General features: G+C 36.4%; 1 protein-coding gene across 2 annotated transcripts in view; it reads right to left on the reverse strand.

The window, feature by feature from the left end:
* LOC113098423 (MAM domain-containing glycosylphosphatidylinositol anchor protein 2-like) overlaps positions 1-25,434 on the reverse strand; it is a 131,791-nt gene that overhangs the window by 19,250 nt on the left and 87,107 nt on the right. For both annotated transcript variants that reach the window (XM_026263486.1, XM_026263485.1), the window contains exons 9-10: positions 18,554-18,823; positions 12,664-12,812 (exon numbers count right to left, since the gene is read on the reverse strand). In XM_026263486.1, the coding sequence (XP_026119271.1) occupies positions 12,664-12,812; positions 18,554-18,823 (419 nt within the window). The remainder of the gene's footprint in view (positions 1-12,663; positions 12,813-18,553; positions 18,824-25,434) is intronic.

Raw genomic sequence — 25,434 nt, forward strand, 5'->3', positions numbered from 1 at the left:
GCTTTTTTCATGCGGTTCAGTGTGCACGCTCCGGGGACCTTCTGTTTCTTCCAGCACAGCCCTCAAATCTTAATACATCCTTGAGCAAAACACTCTAAACCTTGTTGTGAGGGGCTAATACTGAAGCATTCAGCCCTCATACTGAAGGAGAGTGTGAAGAGCACAGGGCAGAGAGAGCACACATGGGCTGACAAATCAACCTTGAAGAACCATCCAGCTCTGACTAAATACTTCAACTTTGGTGCCACTGATACAATACTCAACTTAAATCTGTGGAATTTGAAAAATAACCTATTGTGATCCAAGAAAGTGACCTTGGCTGACTGCATAGATGAGAAAAAAGATCATTCATGCTGCAGAATGTCAATACTTGTGTCCGTCCATGTGCACATAACTGAAATTAAGCTCAGCTTTATACTTTTTAACTGTTATATGGCATCACTTAAGGAAAAGTTAATTACATATTTTTTCATACTTTCTTTCATTATTTACTAATTTATCATATTGTTCCAGACCTGTTGTGAGTTTCTGCCTTCTGTAGGACTCAAATAGAGAATGTTAGGCTCAATGTTCAAGCTGCTCCTTTTCCATTCAATAGTGATCAAGAGTCCAAAAAATAAAAGTTTATTTCAAACCTTGTATTCATCAAAGAATCCTGAAAAAAAAGTGTATCATGTTTAAAAAAAAAAAAAAAATCATCAAATACATTTTATTTTTTACTGTATTTTTTATCAAATAAATGGAGCGGTGAGCATGAGATTTATTAAAAAATATATATATATATATATTTGAATGCTAATGTATATGTATATTACAAACATTAATCACTGATACTATTATCTTCTGCAGCAGCTAGCTAATCACTATCATTTAATATTACATATATTCAAATATACTACATAATATTTAATATTACATACATCCAAATATAGTACAAAAAATCTCCTTCTGAGTACTAGAAGTAAGTAATGACATGGAGTTGAGTAAATAATGACAGAATTATATCTGTAACAGTCCTGGCAAAACAGCACAGCATATGATTCTTCTCTTCAGGCCAGTGATGTATTCTGTGAGGACAGGGTTCATCACAACACTACTCGGAGACACATGTGGCAAAGCTGCCAACTGCAGAAGGAAAACGCAAACTTTCACAATCAGTGGTGGCTCGACGCCAAAGGCTATCTCTGGGGTCACTCATGAGAGAAGCATTATTATATTTTTATAAAGTCATTTTCATCTTCTACTCATTACCATAGCTTAAGAATTCTGAATGCAGTGCTCAAGTTTCCCTCCTGGTTTTTCTCTAAACCATCTGTGCTCTGAACCGCATATATTTCCCCCTTTCAGAAATTCTGGGAAGTTTCAGAAGATTCGCGGAGCATTCTGATTACGAATCAAACCGGGCACAAATTACGCCACTCGCATTCGAGCAAACAGCATAATTTAAGGCATTCTTGGCTATTCTGCGTTACATACAATCCTGACATTTCCCTTCCTCTGAACATGACCTTTATTCAAATACCATCACCAGAGAGAGGAATACGGGCCTTTTTTTTTGGTCAGAGAAACACAGAAACATTATCCTCAAAACGAGAGGTTAATTAAAACACACACACACACACACACACACATACATACATCTGTGTTAACCTTTCAAGAGGAAGGAACTGCCCCTGTAATCCAGCGACGAACACAGAAAAAACTAAATCCACTTATGATATCAGCACTCAAATTCATAGTCAGACTGGATGAAAATCTACATGATCTTCTGCAGTACTGCTACATCAGCACTCACCATTGCTGTTCTTTTGAATAAAAGGAAAGGTCAAATAACATTTCTAGCGGCAATGGAACTTGCTGGTTACACAAGGTGTGCGCTACACTCGTCTTTGCGATAACACAAAGTAAAAACATCCCAATTCACCTGCTCTCAAAGAAAGTACTTTTGCCTCATTTGTTCTACCTTTTTTGTTCTGCATTGCAATATATGTTGCCATTCAGAGGTAAAATGGCTTGTTGCTATGGCAACTGGGCTCACTTCTCATTCATGACATCGTTCAGCAAATCTTGTTTTATAAAGACGAGCATAGAAAGAGTTGGGGATGACGGGTTGATATGAAGAGGACAAGACATTCTGCACTTATGCAAATTCTAACCTAAACACCTTTTTGTGCACAGAGATACATCAACTCCACATGGGAGAGAGTAAATTATGTGTTTGTGTAAATAAGAACCTCGTTAGTATTTGATCGAAGATATCTAAAGGGGAAAAAAAGACTGATTTGCAATTCAAAACGTGGCAATTACAGCAAATTATGATGGTTTGTTCTAAATGCATACTTGGGGACAACCTAAGGAAAGCTAATAAATGAACTCTTTGCAAGTGTTAATATACTAAGTATATGAAATCGAATTATTTGGATAGCCATCTTAATTATGAACAATGGTCAAAGGTGAAGATGTGCTGGTCTCAAACGGAAAGTTTCATGAATTCAACCAAAACTTCCCTCACAGCAGGTTCATCTGGACAAGTTCAAAAAGGGGAAGCTGTGCTGATCTATGAGCATCTAAAAAAACTCTCCTTAATGCATATTTAAGTACTTCCAGCCTGCAGCACTAAAACCAAGGCTTATATCTATGCATGAGTTACGTGTACAGCAAAATGCTAAACATAGAAAAGTCATCTATTCTATATCTCCATTGGGAAACATGCTGTGGCATGTTAAAGCATTGTCAACTCTCTTTATTGTGAGTTATGAGCAACACAGGATCACTAAACATAGGCTAAATCGTCTACAAATGCAGTCAGGTGTTGCAAACTGGCATTTCATCTGTGCTTCCCATGTGCATTTGAAGGAATAGTTCACCTAAAAAATTAAGATTTGCTGGAAATTTGTCCTCAGGTCATTCAAATTAGTTACAGAGGGTCCACTGTTGAGCAAATAATGTTATGCTACATTTTCCAAATCTTTTCAGATGAAGAAACAAACTCATCTATAGTACATCTTGGATGGCCCCAGGGTGAGTAAATATTCAGCATATTTTAATTGTTGGGTGAACTAATCCTTAAAAGGTCCCCTTCTTAGTGATTCCATGTTTTAAACTTTAGTTAGTGTGTAATGTTATTGTTAGAGTATAAATAATATCTGTAAAATTCTAAAGCTCAAAGTTCAATGCCAAGCGAGATATTGGATTTAACAGAATTCGCCTACAAAAAAACGACCCGTTTGGACTATAGCCCTCTAGTTCCTGCAGTAATAACGTCACTAAAACAGTCTTTTTGACTAACCACCGCCCACATGAATTCTCAAACAGGGGGCGTGGCCTTATTGTGCTACGACGGAGAAGAAGGAAGAGCTGTTTGTGTTTGTCGCCCATGTTGTTGAAACGCTGTTTATTTTCATCTTTGTTTGGGCTTCCCAGGAACGCTGTACTTTGAGATTAATGGTTACAATTTATGTTTAACTCGGTTCTCGAAAATTATAATGCACATGTAAAACTATGTGCAGCTCATTTTGCTCAGGACAGCTTGCTGAGGACAACTTTCTCAATCAGTTTAATGCTGGATTTGCACAAAGATTATTCTTTAAAGATGGAGAAGTTCCCTCTTTGTCTGGAGAAGGCGTTGTTTATGGACCACAACCGGTAAGTGTATTTTATTATTTAAGTTGGTGCATTTAACAGTTTCTGTAACTTATTACACAAAGGGCAACGCTGTTTAGCTTTGTTAACTAGATATTAGGGCTGTGCAAAAAAACAAATGCGGTTTTCATGCACATCTCGTCAGTAAAAAAGCTCCTCCTGTGACTATAAATACATCTCCAGCACGTGCGTTCTAGCCCAATCGCGTTACCAGGAGGGCAGCCTGCTCTCAGCTGCTGTCGAATCACAGAACAGGAACCGCTGGCCCAATCAGAACCCGTTACGTATTTCTGAAGGAGAGGCTTCATAGAACAAGGAAGTCATCAGCCCGTTTTTGTGACAGTTGAAAAAGCAGTATACAGATAGGTGAATTGTGTGAAGAATACTGTGTTTTTTTACACGCGAAACATGATCACATGTTATATTGCACATGCAGTTTAGAACCATGATATAACAAATCCCCTGTTGACATTTGCCTCAGTTTCTCTTTTAACAGCAGAGACTGAAAAAATTGACATTTACTTGAGGTCAAAAAAAAAAAAAAAAAGAGCAAGAGATTGAAAGCTGCAATAACAAAATATATGCACATACACGCATACCTGCGCACTCAAAATATGAATCGCTTTCATCAGTGTAACTGCTCCAGCGGGCTCCCGGTAATAAGACTTCACACAAGACTTATTTTGTCATAATGCACACTAATGGCAATGAGCTTCATTTGTAAATAAGATTTTATGCTAACGTTAGCCCACGCATAGGCCCAAGGACATTGTACCTCTAGATGCTTCATCCGGTGTAATGTAAATCGCATATTTCCAGAGAATGGCCACGCGTCGATGTCGTGCAAGTCTTTGAATCAGCCCACAGGCCAGTTTGATGACTGCCGAATGCTGTTTGCTACAGTACCGACACAAATACTTTGCTGCAATGGAGATTCATATATCCTTGTTATGGTAGTGTAAATGTGAAGTTGTATCCTAGCACACTGTCCACCTGCACAAACAATTCACAGAGTGAAAAGGTGGCCTACTGTTATTTACATCACAGAGTGAAAGAGAAACATGTCAGCAGTGTGTGAGTCTCAGTGTGAAACTGTGTCCTTGAATCTTTACTGTGTGTGGAGGCCTTGATGTTGTATTAGCATGCAAGGGGTGTATGTGTGCACTTGTGTATCTGTATCACTTGTTTTTCCTCCATGGATGCCAAACATAGCAAATATAGCCAGAAATATAACAAATATTACAAAATATGTGACTGAATAATGCAGAAACTATTTACTGCTTGGAAGTAACACTGTGCAAAAGTAGACAAGGTTTTAGAGGGCAGCAATGTCTCTTTGGCTTTTTCCTTGAGATCCCACTGAGATCCCAAAGCATACATGTGAGGTGATAATGGTAAAACACAAGGGAAAAACCACCCGAGAGCTGCTACTGGCTGATTACACTGTTCACATGATAAAGCCTACCTATCATATCCACAAATCAACAAACAAAACTGGAGGAAATAGATTAATAAATTACTAGTAAACTACTCACCCATTCAAATACCACCAATTATACTTAACAATGCTGCATTTATTTTGTTAATAATACAGTAAAACCAACAATAATGCAAAATATTAGCATTACATTTATAAAAAAAAATAAAAATACTCTTTTATTTGAAAAGATAAAAAAAATTAATTTCTTCCTGTGAATCAAAGATGATTTTTCAGCAGACATTACTCCAGTCTTCAGTGATCATTCAGTTATTTTTTATCAATCAATCTTCACTGTATTATCAATACTGAAAACAGTTCATATTTTTTTGGAAACTGTGATGTTTTTTTTTTCTGGATGAAATGGATGAACGTTTTTTTTTTTTTATATCTAACATTATAAATATCTGTCGCTTTTGATCTACTTAATGCATCTTTGCTGAATAAAACTAAATAAATAAAAAAATGCTTAAATGGTAATTATGTAAATTCTATAAACTAGTATGTCCACATAAAAATACAACGACAATATAGTATTATTTCCTTGTTGATACAGTAACGTACTGTAAAAGTTGTAAAAAGGTGTAGACAAGTTCCTGCTACTGATTTGTATATGTATGAGAATGAATGAGACAGACGTTAAGTTATCAGAGAGGGAATTACGAGGGTGAACAGTATGGGATTTTAGACTAGAGGGGAAAAGAGGAAGAGATCTGATAAGTGTGCCCTGCTGAGTTCACTACTGAAGCAGCACCGTGTGAGATTGAGATTGAAGCAGAGGGCGGCCCTGACTCTGAGATTTCAGACTCTGTCAGACTCTGTGAATAGAACAGAATAGAACAGAATCATTATTTGTCATCACACGACCAGGGTCAGTGGAATGTATTTCTATAACGTATATGTCTTCAGTGGAACATAAAAAAAGATATATTGAAGAAAGTTTTTATCTATACAAGGAAACTCAGTGGAGAACAAAAAAATTCAACCCCACTGACTTAACTGACTGTAAAGTCAACGAAATCTTTCAAAATATGTTATTTGAAATAAAAATTGCTACTAGGTGCTTAATAAACAACAATTAACTTTCAGAGATGTTAGTAACAATGCAAACCATGGCTTCTTCAGTAGGGGTGCTCCGATCAGGATTTTGGAGGCCGATCACTATTCACCAATCACAGAAAGCAGTATCTGCCGATACCGATAACGATACAGATTTTTTAAAGCCTTCTTTTTATCATGTAGAATTATTTATAGTGATGATCCAATTAAGATTTTTAGAAATTTACTGTATTCAGAGCCTGAATTTCATTTTTGAAAATGAATTCTTCTCTTAGGTGACTCTTGTGAGAGGATTGTATTTTTCATTTGAGGGATGAAGGGGGGCATTTAAAAATATATATATATATTTATCTCACCTAAATGTTTGATCATGCACTGTATTTTTGTTTTTACAATCGTGTAATTGTTGCACAATATCTTACACATTGCAAGCCTGATTTTGTGAGCTGTATTTGAGGTATGTGTTTGCAGTTCATAGACAATGTGTGGTACAGCAAAAAAATAGACTCGGTGCGGAAACTATCTCTGCACTGCTGCAGATGCACCGCTCCTAAACGCACTGCCAGACTGCAACCATGTGTGCAGTGTGAACGCTTTAATTCATTAACATGAGTGCGGAAGAAATACACACCACATACAGTATGCACTGCAAGCAGAGTAATGTGAACCTGGCATTATTATGTGTGTGCGCAGCGAGTGTGCATGAGCGCTCGCATAAGCGTTGAATGGTTCACACTTGCAAGAATAAAAAAGAAAAAATGTGGTTTAGTAACTTTAGTGATGATGCGACACTGCCTCGCTAGTATAAGTGACAATTCCTGTGTCGACTGTGCAGCATGCAACTCACTTATAGTATAGACGCGATGAGAAGCCATTAGCATTTTGAGAGAGAAAGAGAGCGCGCTGTGATCCATTCACGCTGTTTGTGAAATCATGTCTCTCAGAAACTTTTTCAAATTACTTTGTCAGTCATTTAATGAAGAAATATTAATTGTACCTCACCTAAAGCATTATAAAATAATTTTAGGACAGGGATTAAATAAAAGAAAATATTTGCAATAATAAAATATTTACTTAAAGTCATCCTTGTGATTTTATAGTTTTAACATTTTCATGTGTACTTTTTTTTGTCATCTTAAATCAGAGCACATGACATGCAGGTAATATATATATACATACACACACACACATACAGTATATATATGTTTTTTCATCAACTACCTGCAGTTCCCTCATGAATACCAGATTAAAACCCCCACATTAAAATAGTCTAGGAGTACATACTTTAACAACTGCATATTTCAACTTTATATTTGTGTTCGTACTTAGTTTATTTAAAAATGAAAGTAGTGCGAGCATATTCAAGTTAGAGTGAGCAAGTAACTTTGAACAAAATCCCAGAAGCAGCCCGAGGTAAAAGGCTTCATCTCAACACTACATGGAAAATATGATCAATAGAGAAACTCTCACAATGCTGTTGAAACATTGCAGAGATATGATGACACACTTACAGCATGCATGCAATTCAAACACGCTACAACAATTTTTGGGGATAAATCGGGGGCCGAGGGTCACCTGTCATCCCACAGGTGCTGTGTTACTCCATTTTACATTGGGCACCGACTGAAAATAACAATATTCCTTTACTTGTGATAAGAAAACAGCTGTAATTTCAAATGAGGAAATGAACTCTGTGAAACCTTGACTATGAAATGGAATATTTCCTGAACTGGATTTCAGGGCCGCAGGAGCAAAAATACAATAACGGGGTTTGTAAATTAGAAACAATATGAGTATTTTCCACGCCAAACATCTTGCATACTTCACACTTTTAGGAGCCAAATTTGGTTTATGTCTTCTATCTGGAATTGAGAGGAATTAGATTTCTATAATGTGGATTTGGAAGCTTTATGTGTAAATGCTTTTACCACGGCTGGAGAACTAAACAATGTTAGACTGAAGCAGTAAAAGAGGCTTCTATTTCTCCTCTAGCCTGGGAGCTAAAGATAGTGCCTCAAACAATATCCTTAAAGACACTAAATTCCCATTAAAGTAAACTCTGGAATCCCTTTAATTAAAGATGAATGGCTATACATTCAAGTATTGTATAACATCCTCTAAACATAAAGCTGAAGCAACTCGCAGCACTGCAGAGGTGTAACCTTGTACTGTATGTCATCTAAGTTAGGATGACTTTTACAACAGCACTGTAAGTGCCATAAGCACAGAAAAAATGTTAAGAGGGCTTGTTAAACTTGAAGTACATAGGCAGTATAGTGAAAAATGAGGTCATAGAAACATTAGGGTTGTTCATGCTGGCCTTTACTGCTGCTGTGAGAACAGTGCTCTAGTGGCTTTAATGATCCACTAGAGGACATGGAGAGCAAAAGACAGTTTTTATACAGAATCTGTGAATATGCACAAATCTTCATGGGGTTGTATATACTTCCCAGCCACACTTCAACCAATAATTTCCAAATACTAAAGTAGGTATATAACTAAAGTAACCTATATCCCTTGTTTACACATGCTACTGTAATAATATCAGGTTTTATTAGGAATGCACCACTATTAAAATTATGGCCGATACCAGCCAGTCATTACATTTTTGTAATGTACATCATAAATGTAGAGTTTGCTATCGATAACATTTAACAGTGTTACATTATATGTGTTTGTACGCATTAGATGACACTGAGCATAATCCAAATGTAAAAAATGTAGACAAAATGAGAAATACTCCATATTGGCCAATACTGATGAATGAAAGAAAACTAATATCAGCTGATTTAAATACATGTTAAAGAGCCACTTACTTGACTGTCAATCATTCACAAGGGTTTAAACTTTGACAGCTACATAAGGCTTTAAGACTAAACCATTAAGTAAAAAAAAAATAGGAAAAGTGCTTACATACAGTATACATGCAAATTAATGTTGGTTTGCTTGATATTAACATGCAGTGACCAAAATAGCAAGCCTTAAACAAAGCTTAGTGAGAAAATTCCCATTTTATTTTGAAGCAGTACTGTACACTTCTTGTGCTTTATCAGGATACAATAACACACTGACATAGTAGTCAAGAAATCTTCTCCTTGAAATTAGATCACAAGTGACCACAGAAGATCTTTATACCAGGTTTAAACAAAGCTTGACTTCTTATTGAATTTCTTCATTTGGCACTTTTTTTGCCACTATAATTTTGAACAGTATGAAAGGAAATAATACGCCATCATTCTGAAAGTAAGTTATCCACCAAACCTTGAATTAAACAACGCACATTTAAGAAATCCCAGTAGCAGGTTACACCGTTCCATATTTTGTTTAACTAGAAATGACTAGAAAAAAAAAAAAAAATAATAATAATAATTATATACGGTATATATATTCAAAATCACTTTTATTACCTTGTCCACATTCACAGCCTCAGAGAGTGTTAATATAGTATGTAAAAGCTATAAAAAGCAAGGGTAAGCAATCTCTTTCCTATGGGATGCATAAACACGCCAGACCCCCGCAGTGAAATTCCCCGTCCCAAGGTTAGGCACTGAAGTGCTGCCTAATATGCTTGGCTGGCAGTGTCTCCGTTAGCATGCATGCCCTCCAAACCCTCTCATTTAGGATTGTCAGGCTAAGACTTTCCATGCCCGTCGCGTCCTGGAAATGTCACTAGCCAAAGCGGCGATGAGCCCACAGAGCATTGAGCGGCGCTCGCGTCGACTGGTGACCGGGCGAGACAACATGATGGATGAGCACATAGGGGAAAAGCGGCATGTTAAACAGAACAAATAAACTGCAGAACAACAGTTGGCGAACAAAAAAGGATGCGCAGAGGCCGTGTAGAGAGAGAATATAAGGAGTTAGCGAAGAGGCCAGACTCCTCCATCATGATCAGAACAGATGAGTCAATCACCACCCACTGCAGGCACAAAACACAGCTTCTCACCCACATGTGCACACAGACACAGGAAAGCACACCCCCGCAATCACTGCACACAGCTAACCTCTGTTCGCTAGGGTCCCATCCTTGATTTCTCCTGTAAAGCTTATCTTATTACAGCAGCTTCGTCCCACCGGACACAGCTGTTAATTAGTTTTCTGGCCCTTCTCTTGTTTTTGACTCTCTCTCTCTCTCTCACTCTTTCTCTTTGCAGTGCCAGGTGTGCTTTCAGTTGGGAAGTCATCAAGGATAGTACAAGGCGTCCTCTCTATAGTGCAAATGACACACATGCTGTTATTTCTCTTTTAGAGTTAATGAATTAAATGCTTTCTGCTAATAAAGGTAAATATGAAATGTGACAGATGCTGGGAAATAATGATCACGCTTATTCTTTCAAGCCTGTGCATCTTTTGAAAGACAGCTTTTTGCTAAATGCATCAAATTATTTATTAGCAAAACGAATGGACATCTACAGCTACGTTACACAGACATTAGGGGAGGCATGAATTTGATTATTTTTCATTCTTCAGGTCCATCAAATAGATTATTACACTCCAGAGGACACATGCATTTGGCATGCTGCAGTTTGACATGCTTTTTGCATCTACGACCACTTTAAACATAATTTTACTGATTCTTTTAATAATTATTTAACATGTTGCCTTAATGACCCAATATAAATAGAAAGAATACATGGAATATTTTTAGTTATAGTAAAATAATTTAGAAACAGGGCCCTTTAAAATGAGAAAGAAAATCAAAAGTGGAAAAAAGAAAGAAAAAAAAAGAAAAATAGAATAAAGTAAATAGTGACTAGTTACAAAACCTACGTAAGATACATTCAAAAGTTTGGGGCCAGTAAGATTTTTTTTTAAGGAAAGCAACACTTTTATTCAGCATTAAGGATGGATTAAATATATCAGTTTAGATATTTACAAAATCCTGAAAAAACGCATCATGGTTTCTACAAAAATATTAAGCAGCAGCATAACTGTTTTCAACATTGACAAAATTGACTAACAAAATTAATTCTAATTTGCATCAACATTAGGGTGAGTAAATGATGGCCAAAGGATTATTGTCAGATGCACTTTCCCTAAACTAAAATGATGTCATTAAACACATGCACATCTCTGGCATCAACTCCCTAGAAACCAATATTGCTCATGTGCAAACAAAAAAATTTATCTCAAGCTCAACAGTCCCTTGAGCATAAAAAGCAGAGTGCTCAGACTAGTAAACACTACTAATAATGCAATCCCAGAACACAAGCAACAACAGTAATATGGCATGGCAAAACTTGCAACGTGTACTTTGCATTGACATTGAGCACAAGTAGGCAGCCGCTAGCAAAGGCTATTCTGACAAAGAATAAATCACCCCACATGGCTGTGGAAACTGCCATTCCAGCTGAGCAGAGGAAGTGTGAAGGAGAGGGTGACAGAACAGTGTGATGATGACTTGTAATTGACAACGGCACTGCTCTACGTGACCACACACACCAAGGAAGAACATTACAGCGCACTGGAGAGCGTTAAAGCTCTTGGTCAAATATTAGCCTGACTAAATAAACAGAAGAAATCTGTTTCACTGACATAAACTACGTCAACAGTAACCATAAATGTCTCTCATGAATCCTAATAACGTTCTTTGACTTATCCTATATTTGTAGGATGTTGACAGATGAACTTGTATATAAATCAATATTAATTTAGCACTGCCTTCATAAGCAATTGTTCACACCATTTTGCACACAGGCCAAATGTACCATTAGCATGGAGGCTACACAAAAACAAAGGAGATGTGAACAGTCTATAACCTTCTACATACTGCCATAAGCACAGCTTCTCTCCCATAGTATTTTCACAGATGAGAAGGTGCATTTAATTTGCATTGATTGTGGCTGTTAAAAATATAACTTCTGGGTAAGAGAACATTCAGCATTTTTATTTAAAAAAAACTATCAAAAAAATTCAGTTATGAAAGTTTTGGTACTATTTATGGGCCAATGACACAATGTTTTTTTTTTTTTTATTGACCTTTCTAGTCAATATTCAATGAATACAAATAAACAGCTTAAAAATGCAATTCATATATTTTAATGAGTCCTAGCATGTTTGTAATTTACAGTGTCATTTCAATCAATTTAATTTATCTTCATTTTAATATATTATTTTTAATTCACTACATTTCATATCCAAATCAAAACTATGTGGTGTGACAAGCATGCGGAAAAAGACATACTGCTGACAACAGGAAATGATGTCATAGGGATAATTATCAGATCATTTGAACCAAAAACACACTGACATGACTTTTTAGAGATGTTAAATTCTATTAAATGGCATACCATATGAAATTACCATGAATACAAAGAGAATTTGGCACTTTTTAAACTTAGTTTTTTAGTCATTTACCCTTACATATTTTCCACAGATCAATGACATCATACATCTGGCACAAGCCACTGATAAAAGAAGAAAAGAAACGTCTTTCTAGGTAACTACTTGACATCATCTATAAGTAAACGTACAGACTCACTCACCTGCTTGATACCAAGTCGATAAGCCATGATACGGTCGACCGCATTGGGATTCATTTGAGTCCACTGGAGTTTAAAGCCGTAGACGCGAGGTTTGTTCTGCCACTGAGCGCTGTATGTGTCATAGTAGAACTCGGGAACATAGGCTTTCCCTGAAACAAAACAAATACACATTTCGGTCACATTCAATCTCATAATATTAAACAAACAAGATGACACAGATGACCAGAAGTGAGGAATTCCGTCGTTTGTTTTAGATAAAAGTTGCAGATTTCGCTTTCCCTCAGTCATGGAGCTTGATACTTTATCACAAATATCCTCAATTTAGGGTGTCAGATCAATCTTTTCAACAAAAAGAAAACTACACGGTTTTGTTTTATAAGGAAATCACGTCTAAATAAAGCTAAATAACAAATAAACTTGATCATTCTTTTCAAATTATGGAAAAGTGTCGGAATGCTGTTACGCTGTATATATTTAAAGATAATTAAAAAACACAAAAGTCTCCTGTTTAGACTAACAGGTCAAATGTCTGGTACACTGAAGTGAGGCTAGAGAATATTATGGATGCTTTTAGAAACTATTGCTTGTGGAAAAGAGATTAAAAATGTGAAAGATCTCCATCAGAGGATTAAAGGAGACAGACACAAAGCAAAACCATTAGGAGAGCTCTCCGGTCTATCTGCTAAATGCTGACAAGCCCATGAAAAAAATATAGGCTAAAAAACACTTGCAGTATGAAATTAAAAAAGAACAACTACATTGTGGCGAGTGGGGCGGGGCCGAGAGGCGTGGGACTCGATACTAGCGGTGGGGCTCAGGTGTAGCTCATCTCCAATCACTACACCTGGCCTCACTCCTCGTTCCCACGCCTCTCGGCCCCGCCCCACTCGCCACATACATTATTTGCAGAAAACTCATGATTTCAACAAAAGCTCATGAAATGAAAAGAAACTCTGTTTTTATGTTTAAAACAGCTGTTTTTATAGTACATTTCAAAGGCAGCACGATATATCTAACCAAATAGTAAAAAAAATATATAATTATAATACTAACAAGGTGGTTGAAAGCGTATGTGTCCGTATCCTGGAGCATATTATTTATGAAGATCATTTTGTTGTTTCTAAAAGAAAATAATTGACTCTATGACCAGTTTTAGAAAGCAGAATAAATCCATAAAGATTTTTTATTTTTTTTTCACAATTCTACAGATTCTTCTTTCTGTCAGACAGGCCACTCCATCCAGAAGTTCACTTCTCGACAGAAAAATGTTAAATGTCCAAGTCTGTAGAAACATCTCGGAGGGTTATATTGAGAAGAGCGAGGAAAGGTGGCGGTAGGGAAAATCTGCTGATGTCTGCAGGTCAGGGATAAAGGCTATCACCAGCACTTATTTTATCCCCAGCTTATTAAGAGGGAAAAAGCTAGAGCCAATGCTAATGGGTCCATCGAGTTTACTCTACTTGAGGCTTAGGGATAAATCTGACTCCTCTAGGAATCAATGTTTGAGAGAAGGTGGAAAGAAAAAGCAGAAGCATCATAAACACATGGCTCTAAACCAGCCTAAGATGGAGAAAGACAGTACTGCAGCTGTCACTTAGAGAGGCAAAAGAATCACAGAGGCTTTTTCAGCCAAGATTTCTGAGAGTAAGTCCACTATGCTCTATATTAGAAATGTACACATGCACTAAAGAGCAAACCTTTGATTCATTACTTTTAGAGTTGGATCAATACTAAAAATTCAGCACTAAACTAATATCAAGGGTACTTCAGTATCTAAATATATACTAAACTTATAAATTATGCGACTAATAAACAGCCTCTGACAACTGAAGAAAGGAAATATGTCTTCACATATTCATATTCACACATACACTTTCTTATTAAGGAAGAACAACAAAATAATGATTAGGCTAACTGTAGGGTGAGACAATTTATTTGGATCACACAAACATTTTCTGCACTGGCATACAATGTATACCCTCAATGCTCCTTAAAACTTACACTAACCACCACTAAGCCTTGATATACATGCGTTTATTTGTGTATATAGACACTACTGTGTAGATTTGAGCTTCAAAGCCCATGCAAGAGACCTCTGGGACATGAATACTTGTCGAATTGAAGCTGGTTCCTGGTGTTTGTCAAACACATAACAGCACTATCACGACAAAGGACCTGTGCTCATACTAAATCTCAGAACATGAATCCTTTATGTGTGCCTCTCAACCAGTGGAGAGTTCTTAGTACTTACCCGTCAACCACTGGACCACCATCCAAGCCATACATCTCAACCAACTCTTCCAAAAAATATAAAAAAATACTGTATATATCTTTGACAATTTTTTCAACCTTTTACTAACCATTTGCATTAAACTAACAAATACGACTTTACTCTTCATTTACACTTTCCCCTATGTAACACTAAAGTAGTTATTCAAAATGTCAAAGCTGCATTTTTACATACAATAAAAGTCCATGATCACTCTTTGTTTGGTTTGTTAATGAAATTAAGGCCCTTTTAAACCAAATGTTTTGTAAAAAAGCTAAATTAATCATCTGCAATTGTTCTATTCTATTCACACAAAGAGTTAAAGGAATACACATCAGGCAAAGCAAATTAGCCCAGTGATGATAAATCCATATAAATTGTATTTATTTTAATATATAAAGATAAATAATTCATCAAATCATTTTGAAGAATTTCTACATACTGTATCTGTGTAGAAAGTTAAAAGAGTGCAAGAGTGCAGAATCTGACTATTTTAGATTTTTTCATATATAATTATATTGTACTACATGTATATTCAAAGCTGTTGAACCTTGTCTTGTACACTTTTTTTTATTATTATCTTAAAAAAGGTACATGTGTTAACACATTAACTCAATTATTAATATGGTTATGTGAATCTCTTGACAGACCAGTTTTTATTGAATAAAAAGATTCACTAATTTTCAAAAGCACAACACTGGTGCCCCTTCAGAAAATAGGTGCATGATGCTCCTGCAGGGCCTTCTGTCAACTTCTAGAACTTTCTGTTATAATAATTGGTAACCCCTGGTGGGTTTACATTGGCCAGTGCTGCGTACATCTGAGGTGAATGCTGAGACAGAGAAAATGCAAGCTTTATCTTCAAACAGTTTTGCACATTGCTCTAAAAAAAGTGAAATGTCAACTTGATGTATTGGCCATTTGTTCAATCGTCACGCAAAACCCTGTGGCCGTGTGATATTCGGTGACTTTGCCTTAATTTGCTTGAACCTGAAAGGTTTCCTTTACATTACAACATCAGGGGAGCTTAACCTCCAATAAAACAGACTCAATGTGGGATTTTCTGGCTTGTGCTCTTTTAACACCCAGACATTTAAAAACCCATATGATGACAACGATAAATGAGAGCTTCAAGCTCGTGCAGCATGTTCCTGCATCACAGCGAGCAGAGGCTCATCATAGATGCATGGTTTGTGCAAAATAATGGCCTTCAGCATGTCCTACAGAAGTGCACGGAGGAGAGAGAGAGAATGAGAGAGAGAGAGATGCGGATACAAGGAGAGTGGATATGAGTGATATAATCCTCTTTTATGCCTGCTGAACAGAGCAGGAAATTGTCAATGCAAATTAAATGATTAGGGGTGAACATCTCCAAGAATAACCTATGCATCAGAAAGTAGCTAGCTCATCTCTCTCTCCTACATCCTCCTCTGGTCCAGGATGCCTCATCAACCAGCTGGGATTTCAGCCATGAATATTCAACAGCAGGGAGGGCAAAAACACAAGCTAGCAGTTCCCATTTCTAAACACGGGTGTCTGGTGCAGTAGCAGGCATGAGATCAGGCTACTTTTGTGGTGGCATGAAATCAAAGAGAAACTGCTCCACCGTTTGAACCAAATTCCAGGTGACATGGTAGACTGAATTTATCTGTGCAAAAACTTGAAGGAAAAGCAAGTGTGGCTTTTGAATCACTAGTGAAGTGTCTAATGCTGGTAATGTATCCGCACAGTTTAATTTATTCCACTGTGAAGCGTTTGTTAAGCGATGAGATTAGCATTACGTTTTATTAATGACTGCACAAATAATGTGAAATATGCATAAATAACTAAATATTTGCAAGACAAAATCAACATCTGCTTAATGAACAGTTAAAAAAATAACAGGGTGCTTTAATAATGTTTCTATATCCTTAAATGTGATTGTAGAACAAAAATCTGTCATGAGTTTCACTTGCCTACAATGAACAATTTTGAATCAGGAACCAACTCAGATCAAGGGTATTTTTTCCCTCATGTGCTCGATGCTTAATTGTACATTAAAACATTTTGGTTCTGGACGTAGACGCTAAGCACCGAATTTAGGCTGGAGACGGACATGGAGACACGGGATGCTATTCTCTCTGTTGTGGAGAATATTCCCGGCATTTGCCAACTGAAGCCCGAACCAGAAGAGCGTTTGTTTCACATTTTGAATGAAGGTGAAGTTGTGCCCTTACTCCCGAGTCCCAACAGGTTTTGGGAAAAAGTTAAATTTGAAGTGAAAAATCAACTGTTACCGATCGTTAGCGAGAAACTGGGGAGGCCAAAGCCCGGCAAGGCGATAATTTTGATTGTGAACTGCCATGTTCACTTCGGTATTTCGCTCAATGGTTTTGTTTTCGCAGCATACCTGTGTTTACAATGGAAGTTCGAGGCGACTGAGCCGGCGAAAAACACACGTCATAACCAAAGTTATGTGATTGGCTTATGGGTAACCAATGATTTTAAACTTCAGACAAGCGCTCCCCCCCCACAAGAAAGGAAACAGTTGTCAATTACGCCCTTCCAGACTCTTGTCTACGAAGCAGAGCGATGTAGCAGAGTTTGGTATTACCAGGCTACATTTGATGTGCAATGTGCTGAAACAGATCTGGTTGAGAATCACAATTTTACAGTTTATCAGGAACCAACATACTGTAAAATGGTGATTCTCAACCAGATCTGTTTCAGCACATAGCACATCAAATGGCGACCCAACGTGGAACCAAAATGTTTTAATGTACAATAAAGCATTGAGCACATGAGGGAAAAAATGCCCTTGCTCTGAATATCACAGTAATGATGATATCCAGCACATTTTTCAATGTGACATTCCATTTAGACATCATTTAAAAAAACAAGAGATGCGACACAATTCTTACACTTATGTACAGTATTCTACACCATTTCGCCCTGATAATATAATCTAACTACATTTAACCAGAAAACAAAGTATGCAATGATAGAGACTTCAGCTGAGGGGCTATTGGACTCTGATGGTAGATGAAAAAATAATCTTCTAGAATTAATTCACTACACCAGGGCTGGGCAACTGTGCTGCCTCCAACCCAAACACACCGGCCTGTTGCTTTATCGTGATCTTGAAGACACTGATTAGCTTGTTCAGGTGTGTTTGAATCGGGTTGGAATTAAACTTTGCAGGACAGTGGCCCTCCAAGACCGAAGTTGCCCAGCCCTAGAGTACATAGCGCAAAATGCACAGTGCGTTTTTTGGGACACAACTAAAAAGTTAACAGAGCAATTTAAATTGAAGATGCATTATTACCAATTATTTTGTCCAGTTTTGCCCCAATGACAAAAACAGTCCCAAACAAAGCCAAAGCACAACCATTTCAAGTGAGCAACGTAGTACTGCCGTTCTCTCCCAGAATGAATCACTGGCTTTGAACAAATCATTTGAGGGAATGATTCAATGAATCAGTCATTAAGACAGTTAACTTGTTTTGTTCCTGAATGAACCACAGTTTTTGAACAAATTCTATAAGTGAATGATTCAATGACTCACTTAAAGACAGTTAACTTATTTCATTCCTGAATGAGTTAAAGCTTAGTATTAGAATTATTTAATTTTAATTGTCTTACCTGTGACAAGGAAAGTACATCGGCCAGCTCCTGCTTCATTTTTTATGTCACAAGTGTACGCGCCGTAACCCTCGCGGTTGAGGGCCCTTACATGGTATTCCGTCTCATCCCGAGTATCCAACTGGCCCACTGTCAGCAGTCTGGTGCCCAGCTTCCATTCATAATCTAGTACTTTTGAGGGGTGGGCACGTAAGACCCTGCAGCTCAGTGAGAATGGCCGGCCCAGACCTTGCCTGATCTCTGTATACACCGGCTCCACCGTGGGAGGATCTGAAAAAAGAACGCGCATTCTCATCAGACACAAATCACATATTTACACCAGAGTCAATAAAACCAATACAAATGACAAACCTGGCAATTTGGAGAGATGAGAAATAAAACGGTGTTAAAAGTCTTTCAAAGACTTTTCAAAAACCACAAAAACAGACAGACATCACAGATGAATTTGAAAGTTTTATACTCATTGCGAAGCAGCAAAACAGCAGCAAAAAATGAACAATTGCTGACTCATTCACTCATAAGACGGTGACCTGTCATGAATCAGTGATTCATGGTGTTGCGAGCCAACGCATGCACATACACCATGATGCACACCATCAGAGAGCACAGCCTCGGGAGAGCATCATCTAATGTAACATGATGTCCTTAGAAGGGCGCTGGCAACTGCACAGCGTTTGCACTTTTTCTGTCTGAATTTGAGAATCATCCCATTACTGTAGTGCACAGCACTTCTATTAATGTCCGCTGAGAGCCATACACTCTTACAGAAAGTGTTTGATGCACAGAATTCACACATTCCGCTTTTACTTCTCCATCACATACAGTACATACTACACCACATCTGTGTAAGCTGCAATAAGTATTTATAATTTGGACATTTTCTGTGGCTTTAATGAATTATTGTCAGGGTTCATTCATTAACTCTTTTAATTGCAGGGTTAATGAATGAAAATTTCATTCATAATGATTGCTATGGCCCTGGAATATCGTCTTCCAAAAAGAATGAATTTTTCCTGAAATTTTATCATCTGTATGGTTATCTAGGATGTCTTCAGTAGATGAATAGAACAGTATAGGCAATACAGAGATGCGGTCCAGTAATTCAGACTATTCACACTTCACTGTGTGCTACACAAAGTACCCCTCCATCTCAAACCCACAGTGGCATTTGCAGCGTGCTCATCTCAGTCCAATTTCCCAAACTCACATAGAACGACACATATTTTTCCCTGTCTAAAAGTGCTGGAAATCAAAAAAGAAAGTAAACTTACTGTACCAGACAAAGATTGAATCTATGCTTCTTATAATTTTAAAGACACTGAAATGAATTTAGTAGACAAAGTCTACTAGTGCACTTTAGAATTTTATAGCTTTTTTTTTTTTTTTTTTTTGATGATGAGGACAGTGAATCGGAGAGTGAAGGAAAAACATATGGGCAAGGCTGTTGGAAAGGTGGTCTAGATTATTCTGACTCATGAAGTTGGTAGAGAATGACATCTGATCTGAACACAGTTTGCTGAATTGATGTGTAGAGAATAGTAGTAACAACAAATAAGCATGTCCAAACTAGTATGGTATATAAAAATGAGGAATGCACTTTAAATTGATTTTTAAACACATAATACATTACTGAATAGTGTACACACTATTAAAAAAATCAATTTGCTGAGTCAACTTAAAAAACTTTGTTACCCCGCTGCCTTAAATTTATTGTTAACTTAATTTTTCATCGTGCGTTTTTGAGTTCAGATTTCAGATTAGTTGGAAGCCAATAAACCTAAATGTTCTTGTTGTCTGGACAATTTATAAAAAAAAAATTTTTATGTCTACAAATAAAAAAATAATAAGTTGAAATTGTTCCTTGTCAGATGTTCTTGCTTCCACTAAAAACACAAGAAATCGTACTGATGGACAAGATAATTATATTTTAGACAAGCTTATTTAGTTGTGCTTTTCAAAAAAACAAACAAAAACAAAAAAATAAATAAAAATAACAAATTGTCAGAAAAAAGTCATTTAATCTTTTTATACAAGCTAACAACTAAAATTGTAATGACAAATTAAAAAAAATGCAATTGTATTAAAGTGCACTTATTAAGCCATTTTAAGGTTCCAAATATTGTTTAGGGATTCTCATAAAGTAGGTTTACTTGCATGGAAGATCAAAAAAATGCTTTCGTTTTTTTCAAAATATGCATTTAATATCACTTCATTTTCCATCATTTCTCAAAAGATTAGTTCAGAGCCGTTCTGAGATTCACGCTCTAAAACTCTCCTTTCCGTGAGCCTACTCTGCTCTGATTGGTCAGATGACCCAGTCTGTTGTAATTGGTTTATCATGTAGAGCGCATATCAAGTGTTACAAGTAAATACAGAACTATGGCAATGGCCATAGTTTTGTATGTACTTGTAACACTTGATAGAAAACATAAAAATCTTTTATTTATTATACTAACATATTGTGATACAGTGGAGCCAGCTGGTCTAAATAAACTGTTTACTGAGCCATCTTCCAAGAGCAAGTGAGATTAGAGAAGCAGTGTTCAGTAAAATGATGGGAACACAAAAAAGATTGTACTGCTTTGGTACAGTGGAAAAAAAATATTTTTAACCACTAAATCTTTGCAGCCTCAACTTCCAGATGTGAAAATAAAACAAATGTTACTTTCACAGCGTAGGACACAGCATCTTCTCGACATAATGTTAACCACACAAACAAGCTAGACTTTAGCAGTGTACAGGGTGGGTGGGTTAAGTTATTCACGGCCAATTTGAAGATTGTTTACATTCACATACAGCTACATTACACACAAGGTAATATTCTAAATGGCATAATAATAGGGGCACTTTAACTTAATAATAACAATAATAAAAGCATTATCTTATATATAAAAAAAGCTTTGTGCTTTCTGGGTTGAAATAAACATCATTTTTTTAGGGAATGAGAGAATGAAAAAGAAAGAGAATAAGTGGACTGAAGCATTTATTTTGAAATAACAAGAACAAGCTTTAGCAATCATGACATTTAGAGCAAGTCTTTCTAAAAACAGTGGTTTGTTCACTTTGTTTCCCCACTCCAAATGGCAAACATGTGGAGGCTCCACGCTGTGAGTGGATTACATTCTGTGCAATATAATATCTCTTACAGCTGAGGTCAACAGTTCAGTATCTACAACGACTTTATTCAGGCAATGATGCGAGCCTGGACCCACCGCATTTTGTCATTCTGAATTTCACGGCTGAGTTTCCCAAACTGAACCAATTCCTGCTGACATGTTGCCAATGGATGAGGCTTTGATAGACTAGTCATGGCGGTTATCGCGCTGTCAGACAGGTGACGGTGGGCAACAGTGTGTATTTGCAAATCGATTTTCAGCAATATGGGTAAAACAGGAAAATAGATTTGCTGAAATGGGATCAATTGTGTATGCAAGTAGAAAGAAAAAAACAAACAGATAAATGACTTGTTGAAACATTACAACAAGAGGTTAAGAACAGTCCCAAATTGCTAATAAATGCACCGTACATTGCACAATATGGTAGCACACTGGATGTGTACACATTTTAATAACAGCTGTGTATCATATTGACTCACTGCATGGTAGCAAGCTGTTATTGAGTAAAAGCTTTATGTGTTTTTTCAGCAATATATAGCTGCAACATGTCTGAAGTCTACATCAATTGAATTTGCAAGCAATTTACATTTAATCTAGTGAATGTATGAGTGAAAAAAAGATACAATGAAGGTTTATTTTATTTATGGAGTTTATCCATTATAGATGGGCTGGATCATGAAAATCGTGTGCTACATACATTCCAGAATGAAGACCAAATTTTTAATAATGAATATTATTATAATTATAATCTAATCAACATATAGGGCACACAAATATGGCCCAATCAATATGGCAAAAAACAACAAAAACATTTAAACATATTTTAAACTATGGCCAAAAAATACTTACGCATATTTCAAAATGGATTTACATATATATACATGTTCTACCAATACTTTTTTTTTTATTTGTTGCCTATACAACACAAAACATGTCCCTAAAATACTATTTGAAATATGTTTTGTTATATGAATGTTGAAAATAAATATATTTTAAATTCAACAAATTATTTTATTGAGCTTCACGGTTTATAAATTTAGCTTATAGTTTGTCTAGATTTTATTTAAAACATTTTTTATTTTTCGCCAAATTGGAAGTGAGCATCAAAAAGCATTGTCCGAATGTCCGATTCGAATGTCCGAATCTGTAATTCATGCAATGTCCGAACTGTTAGAACTCTTGTGAACGCGTTTCAAAGCAGCAAGCACATGAGGCGTTCTTCTTCTATGTCTTGCATTATGGCAGATTGCAGATTTATAAGTGCATTACCGCCACCTCTCTCTCTCAAATGGACATTGCATGAATCAGAGAAAAAAAAAAAAAACGACATAAATACTATTCAGTTTCTTGCACAGACCGATCATTTTGTGTCTTTACACATCAATGTATCATCACGAGCCCACATTTTGGATGCCCTGGAGGTAAGCAGATAAACATAAAATTTTCTTTTTGGGTGAAGTATCTCTTTAAGAGACTTCCTATTAAAACTTTTTAATCATTTGTATCAGTTTCTACATCATTATTAAGGCTCTTAATTGCAAATAGATGACTGTTTAGCAGCACAAAAACATTTGTTTCTGACCTGTGTGAGAAATTGTTCTGTAACAAGCAATTACATTACATAACATGACAAAAGGCTTCTGTATAGATGAAAGTGATAAAACCTATTCATTAACAAGTCCCTGCAGAACCCTCTTTATAAATCTGTGTCCAGTATTAACTAAAGCAATAATGTAGTTTTTTGTTCTATTTTGGTAAATTTCTTAGGGGTATAAAAGCTGGACTTGATGCATGAATGGTGATAGTACTTTGAATTGCATTCAGGACTTTTGCATGAGCATACTCTCTTTTTCATAAATTAGTACTATTGGGAATAAATTAGTTCAATGCTAATTAGGCTGGCAGCCAGTTTTCAAATGCAATACTAAGCGAACATCGAGTATGGAACACTGTTATTGTGTCGTCCGAGTAGAGGAATATTCTTCTATTCTCCAGCGCCTATCCCAGTTCCACACCACTAATCAGGATGCCAATTTCATCCCCTCGTAATGAGGACCAACACTGCTCTTATATTCCACATCAGAATCCCTATTTGCATATGAGCTGTCCCAGTGTTTTGTCACTTTGAATAAGTTTCTGTCGTCCAAAAAATCTCTCTTGTAGCAGTTTCTCAAAGGCTACATCAGTTCTACTTAAACCTTGTCTAAGTTGCAATTACTTATCGATGAACCTAGATGGAATCTGTGGGTTTTTATTGCATTGTATGCACTTATTTTAGGAACAATAATCTAAATGGATTTAAACATGGTAAAATGTTGAGAATACTATACTTATTTGTAGCAGAAAATGAAATCAAATTAGTCAAACTGATTACCGTAATAAATAAACATGCAAAGTTGGGCAAGACATTTAAAAAATTGCAGTACATTATTACAGTATATTACGTAAATGGAAAAGAATAGATTTCTACATTAACTTAAAGATAAATAAAGTCTACACATGTAGTCCTATACACTAGTGTTTAAAAGTTTGGGCTCAGCAATTTGTACTCATTTATTTATTTAGAAAGAAATTATTACTTTTTTTCTGCAAAAAAATAAATAAATAAAATAAAATAAAATAAAAAAATTAATCAAAGGTGACAGTAAAATACATTTATACAGTATGTCACATATATATGATTTCAAACTATTTTTTTTTTTTTAAAAAGGCTCTTTCCATTCATCAAAGATTCTTGAAAAAAATCACAGTTTTACAGTATAACGTGTCGTGCTAATTAAATTGGCACACCGAAGGAGTATTTTCCAAAAATTAATTATAAATCATCACAGAATACTGTACACAAATGTTTTTTCTACTAAAATTTTGTAAACAATGTTGCTGCAACACAACCTGCTACTTATAAAACAGAACTGTTTCACTACTGAAAGCCGCATGATTAAGAACAGAATCGCTTCCACCTTGCTAGCAGATTGACTAGTTTCAGTGACACTATTGCTGATCACTGTGGTGGAGGATGTGTGGAACTTTGTGAATGACGCTCATTCTGATTCAGTGAGGAAAAAATCTTCTCGAGGAGTTTCTTCTTTTACCCTGCAGCTTTGAGAATGTGAAGAGGAGAAGGTGGGTTGTTACTGTCAGGGTTTAACTGCAATTATCCCTTCATTAAAATATATTAGATCATTAATAATCAGTCAGCCTTGCCACATTTAGATGCAATTAAACCTTACTTCAGTCCAAGGTGTTAGAAGTCCAAGGTGCACGGCAGTCATATTCATCATGTCTGCTTAACTAACATGACGATATGAGAATCCATCATCAAAATCTAATCTCATGGTAGAATTAACAGTCCCAACACCACCTCTCTGATAAAAAAGAATCCCCCCTCCCACAATGTACTGTAAGACTGAGAAGACTTGTAGTGTAAAAAAACCCATCACATTCTAATTACATAGACTCAGCTCTCGATTAACTCCGCTCCTGAAGAAATGACAATATAAGCTCACGTGATTCCCTCTCTGTTTCTTCCTCCCTTTCTGTTATTGTTTCCCTCCTTTTTTTGGTCTAGTCCGCCTTCAAATGCATGTGAGCAATGACAAGAGTGCCAATTGACCTTTACTGCTGGCAGCTGTTCACCTCTTGCAAAAAATCTTATGTGATGAGGTTACAATTCTGTCACAGTCAATGGTTTTGTGGCAATCATTGTCCATCTTGCATGGATCAGTGTGCGCTTAATTATGGATGGGTAGTTTTTGCTGGTACATG

The sequence above is a fragment of the Carassius auratus genome, unplaced genomic scaffold (genome assembly GCF_003368295.1).
Source record: "Carassius auratus strain Wakin unplaced genomic scaffold, ASM336829v1 scaf_tig00216558, whole genome shotgun sequence".
In the NCBI taxonomy this organism is placed as follows: domain Eukaryota; kingdom Metazoa; phylum Chordata; class Actinopteri; order Cypriniformes; family Cyprinidae; genus Carassius; species Carassius auratus.